Genomic DNA, 4989 nt, shown 5'->3' on the forward strand with positions numbered 1-4989 from the left:
CCGAAGTTGCGCACAAGCAGCAGTTCGCTAAGAACCAGATCCTCCAGCTGATGAAAGGCCCATAGGGCAGATGGGTAATCCTGTTTTCTAAGCGTCAAGCTGTGGCGCAGTATATTAATCTCGTGGATAAATTTCACCTCTATGCCCAAGGACTCGCGCTCCATTCGCACCTGTCGCAAATAGTTGACTTCAATGGAGGATTTATTAATTTATTATTATTTATTATTATTTATTATTTATTTATTATTATTTATTATTATCCTGTTTTCTAAGCGTCAAGCTGTGGCGCAGTATATTAATCTCGTGGATAAATTTCACCTCTATGCCCAAGGACTCGCGCTCCATTCGCACCTGTCGCAAATAGTTGACTTCAATGGAGGATTTATTAAGGGCGGCGGCAGTACCTCTTTTGGTGAGGCCAGCTGCCAGCCGGCGCCAGAGTTAACATCCACGTTGCCAGACCGAAGCTTCTCAGCAATGCAAATCGCTTCGCGAAATTCCTCGTACTCCATATTCTGGCTTGTGATAAATTGTTCCTTGCTGCGATCGTCGTACATCCAGATTTTATGATAGGGAATGCTCCTCCTGTTATTCACAAGCAGCACAAGCAGCAGTTCGCTAAGAACCAGATCCTCCAGCTGATGAAAGGCCCATAGGGCAGATGGGTAATCCTGTTTTCTAAGCGTCAAGCTGTGGCGCAGTATATTAATCTCGTGGATAAATTTCACCTCTATGCCCAAGGACTCGCGCTCCATTCGCACCTGTCGCAAATAGTTGACTTCAATGGAGGATTTATTAATTTATTATTATTTATTATTATTTATTATTTATTTATTATTATTTATTATTATCCTGTTTTCTAAGCGTCAAGCTGTGGCGCAGTATATTAATCTCGTGGATAAATTTCACCTCTATGCCCAAGGACTCGCGCTCCATTCGCACCTTTCGCAAATAGTTGACTTCAATGGAGGATTTATTAAGGGCGGCGGCAGTACCTCTTTTGGTGAGGCCAGCTGCCAGCCGGCGCCAGAGTTAACATCCACGTTGCCAGACCGAAGCTTCTCAGCAATGCAAATCGCTTCGCGAAATTCCTCGTACTCCATATTCTGGCTTGTGATAAATTGTTCCTTGCTGCGATCGTCGTACATCCAGATTTTATGATAGGGAATGCTCCTCCTGTTATTTGTACACATAAACTCCACCATTCCTGCGCGAAGGTCTTTTCTTGTCAGAATTCCTGGCCAGGGCACATAGCCTGGAGCCTGAGCGAACACGAAATCGCTTTCTCGGAAGGAGTCTGCCATGAGAAAAAGATGAGGTACATAAATGGAAATAATTATGTTATGTGTTAGTTGTCCTGTTTTAAATTAACCAATTTAAACTAAATTCAACAACGATCTTATCTACCTTTTTCTCAGCTCTAAGAAAAGACTTTTGGAATTCCTCATTTGGTGAGTTGCGCTCTGTTCACTTTTTAAATACATTTTTAAATTTTTATAGCTCTAATTAAAATCTCCCTAAATTTGTTTTTTTTGATGGAACCTCAAATGGCCTCCACTTTCCTAAATGTCCTTTTAGTGGACTCTTTTGTTTGGCCATAAATGCTAGAATGTTAGGTATTCGTGCTGTCCTAGCTTTTGGTCACACGTTGGACAAATGGCTGTCCAACATGTGGTGGCGGCCAAGAAGGTTTTCTAATTTGATTTATATTTATAAAGTCGCAATCATTTGCTTTCGATTTCCGAGGTAATAATAAAGCGTCGTTACATTTAAATAATGACCGAGTCGGCGTTGGTTAATAGTTATGAAAATTCAATTATAACCCAGCCGCATGATGTTGGTCCATTTAAGAGCCCGGTTTTTTGCACTTCTTTCCATTTCAGTTCTCCGCTCTCAAGGCAGAGGCATAAAAACACGTGGCAAGATTAATTGTGGCCGGCTGTCGTACGTTAAAATACGTATACGCCGTGTTGTACATGTGTAAATAAGCACAATGTTGCTACCGACTGCAGGGGGTCCTTTTGCGACTGCTTTTTTGGTCATCATATTTAATTCAAGCATAAATTTTTGCACGCATATAAAAAAGGACGCGGGCAAGAAGGAAGAAAAAAGAATTAGTACGTTTCGGTTAATTTATGTGGGGAGCGTGGGGTGGGCAGGAAAAATAACCCAAGCTGAAAGCAAACCAATGAGCCACAAACGACCGTGACTGCCTCAGCTCCTGCTGATGATGATTATGATGAGGACGGGAACGGGATGGAGATGAGGGCGTTGGTAACGGCTTTTGTCTCGTCACCCTTTTGGTCCGGTCGTGGGTCTGGTCGTTCTGCGTCTTCCAACTCCAATTGGCAGCCTTTTGTTATTGCAGTGTTCGCCGTAATTACGAAGTGCTTGCGAGATTGGGGATTGTGTGGAGGGATAGCACCCACCTGCCCGTTTTTGTGTCCACCCACAACGCCACGATGTCGTATTAATTTGTCATAATACTTCCATAGACCATATGCTTTTGGCTCATTAGCTAGTCCATATTACTTCAATATGATGTGTTACAGACTACTAAATACCCTACACCTTTGCAATTTTAAAAATAGGTCAAAGCTTTCATAAAAAAAAACTTGATATAGTCGTGTTTGTTCTCGTTTTTACTCGAAAAGGGCGATCAAATGTGATTTTGGGTTAATCCAACTAACTTTACCTTTTTCGGAATTACCATAATTCTTTGAAAACCCTTAGAGTATATTTACCGGCCGTTGAATTTTCCATGCCTCGAGCGATCAGCTTCAGATTGAATCACTTATGCAACTGAAGTGGTGACAATAAAAAACAAGTTAAATTCTTTTTAGTAACAATAACAAATTTTTCAAAGCCTGCTAGCACCACGAACACAAAGAGTTTCAGTAAAATATGAATTTCATTGTTTGCTTTCGCTTGCATTCGATATGTGGAATAAATAAACTGTTGAAACTCGCGCCGTCAGCAATCAAAAGGAATGTTTAATCATGTCTTTTGCTGTCCACCAACCACAATCTCTATAAACTCATCATAGACCTGCCCACACATGCCACCATCAACTTAATTTTTTTTAGTCAATATACCAGACCACCAACTACAACACAACACCCAATGATCTACATATACTCAACAGAAACAGAAACGAATGCGAAGAGCAGGAAAGCAACTTCCCAATTCACATCATCAACAGTAGTAACCGAACAACGAAACCACAAAAATCAATGTCTGAAGGAAGGCTTAAACTAAGTTCCGCCCCCCAAAACATGCCACATCAGCTTGTCCAAAATGTCTGCCACACTGTCAAAAAAACCGACTCAAATGTCACTTAATCTTTTAACTTTTTTTTTTTAATTTTTATTTAACCTTTTTAGCTTTAGCTTGAAGCTATATTCTGAAACACTTTGATGGATCTTTTAAAAAAGACATTTTCACTCCTGCTCAAGAGGACTGGTATTTTAATTCATTTTTCTATGACTTGTAAACGTTCAAGCGCCTGCTCTTCTAACACTAATGTTTTCCTGAGTGCAAGTATTTCTACTCCCACTCGAATATCGATGGCATTCCCTGTGTAGTGACAGAACTTGTAAAATATTTGATTTGTGCTTATTTAATTTGGGGAAATAGTCGTGCACGTCGCATTTGCCAAAGGCAGCTCCGGGAGGAAACCACAGGCCGCACACATCCTCCTCCCTGATTGCGATAAGATCGCCGGGCCAAAGGCAAAATTCCCGGCCACTTTGGACCACCCACCCACCAGAATGCGCTGTACAGAGTTCGAGTACTGTGGGCCTACACTTGGACGTCATCATTGACAACTGATGAGTTGAGTCAGTGCGCGCTGGGAAAGGGGTCAATGAAAGAGGGGTTGGCAGGGTGGAGACTGCACCGCAAGTGGTGCATCATCCTCATGGGGAAGGCCATGTTCATGTTCAATTAGTGAAACGGTATTGCTCTTTGTTCATATAAAATGCCTGCGAGTCTAATTAATTACTACATGATGTCAAAACCGGCTGCATTCAAGCCGAAACCGATTTGGTCAGAGTTAAATCCGTGGCTGTCATCTTGCTGCCTGACCTTCTATGTCAATGGCTGCCCCGAGCACGGCAACATGCTTAGGCCACGTCTGGCGATTGGTTTAATGCTTGTCAGAAAAATAAGTATGATTCAGATGGTCCTAAATACTTTATACAAATAAACTTGATCAAATAATCATTATCAGTAAAGTCAAGTTAAAACACAGGATTTGATATGAATTTTAGGCTAAACAGCTCTGTTCGAAAAGGAAATGAGAAAGTCATCAGTTTATCAAGTAAAGATCCAAATTTTAAGTTAAGAAGTAGCAATTTTTTAAATTTATGAATGATATAAAGAGTTTATATCATTCATAAACTTAAATACGTTCAAATAAATTTGAGATTCAGCTTATGCTCTAGTGGAATAGAGGCAAAGACAGAGAAGGGAAGACTCAACGGACCGAATTTCTATTTTAGTTAGGGGCAGCATATTTGCGATCGGATTTCACAGTACTGATGCGAAACATGCAGCATAATCAACCAGCAGCTGGGAAAATGGAAATTGCAGCCCAGAACCTGCGCTAAATGTGTATGGGAAACAGTTGAAAAGTAGAAAATTGTTGCGGCCCATTTGCATATTGAATTACATTCATTGTTGATGGTGGCATGCGTTAAGTCCGTGTAGCAACCCCTGCGTTCCTGGCATCCTTACACCCCATAGTTGACAGCCCCCATCGCAGCATCCTGTCATATTGCATGTAGCTGAATTTCAGCCTAGCAGGCACGCTGGCAAAGAGTTGTTGTCCTTCTCTCAGTGCCTAGCAGGCACGGTGGCAAAGAGTTATTGTCCTTCTCAGCTCCTTTATTTATTTATTTTGAACAATTTTTTCCCCAGCATTTTTTGCGTATTTGACGCTTTTGAGTGACACAGACAATTCTGGCCATTGCCATCCGCCACATGCCT

General features: G+C 41.3%; 2 protein-coding genes across 2 annotated transcripts; both read right to left on the bottom strand.

Moving 5' to 3' along the window:
* Positions 1–246: 246 nt before the first annotated feature.
* LOC128251725 (uncharacterized) lies at positions 247–794 on the bottom strand. The gene is made up of 2 exons (XM_052978853.1): positions 405–794; positions 247–351 (listed from the first exon to the last, which is right to left on the bottom strand). Exons 1-2 carry the CDS (start codon positions 753–755, stop codon positions 247–249), a joined length of 456 nt encoding a protein of 151 aa, XP_052834813.1. The 5' UTR covers positions 756–794.
* A 43-nt stretch (positions 795–837) lies between these two features.
* On the bottom strand, positions 838–3264 carry LOC128251726 (uncharacterized). The gene is made up of 3 exons (XM_052978854.1): positions 2745–3264; positions 996–1297; positions 838–942 (listed from the first exon to the last, which is right to left on the bottom strand). Exons 1-3 carry the CDS (start codon positions 2761–2763, stop codon positions 838–840), a joined length of 426 nt encoding a protein of 141 aa, XP_052834814.1. The 5' UTR covers positions 2764–3264.
* Between the last annotated feature and the right edge of the window lie 1725 nt (positions 3265–4989).

This window comes from Drosophila gunungcola, chromosome 3R, assembly GCF_025200985.1.
Source record: "Drosophila gunungcola strain Sukarami chromosome 3R, Dgunungcola_SK_2, whole genome shotgun sequence".
Taxonomy (NCBI): Eukaryota; Metazoa; Arthropoda; class Insecta; order Diptera; family Drosophilidae; genus Drosophila; species Drosophila gunungcola.

Coding starts and splice junctions, on each gene's coding strand:
- LOC128251726 (XM_052978854.1), bottom strand. Junction 943..995: donor AGCTGGCCTCACCAAAAGAG/GTACTGCCGCCG, acceptor TATTTGCGAAAG/GTGCGAATGGAGCGCGAGTC.
- LOC128251725 (XM_052978853.1), bottom strand. CDS start 755: ATGGAGCGCGAGTCCTTGGGCATAGAGGTGAAATTTATCCACGAGATT. Junction 352..404: donor AGCTGGCCTCACCAAAAGAG/GTACTGCCGCCG, acceptor TATTTGCGACAG/GTGCGAATGGAGCGCGAGTC.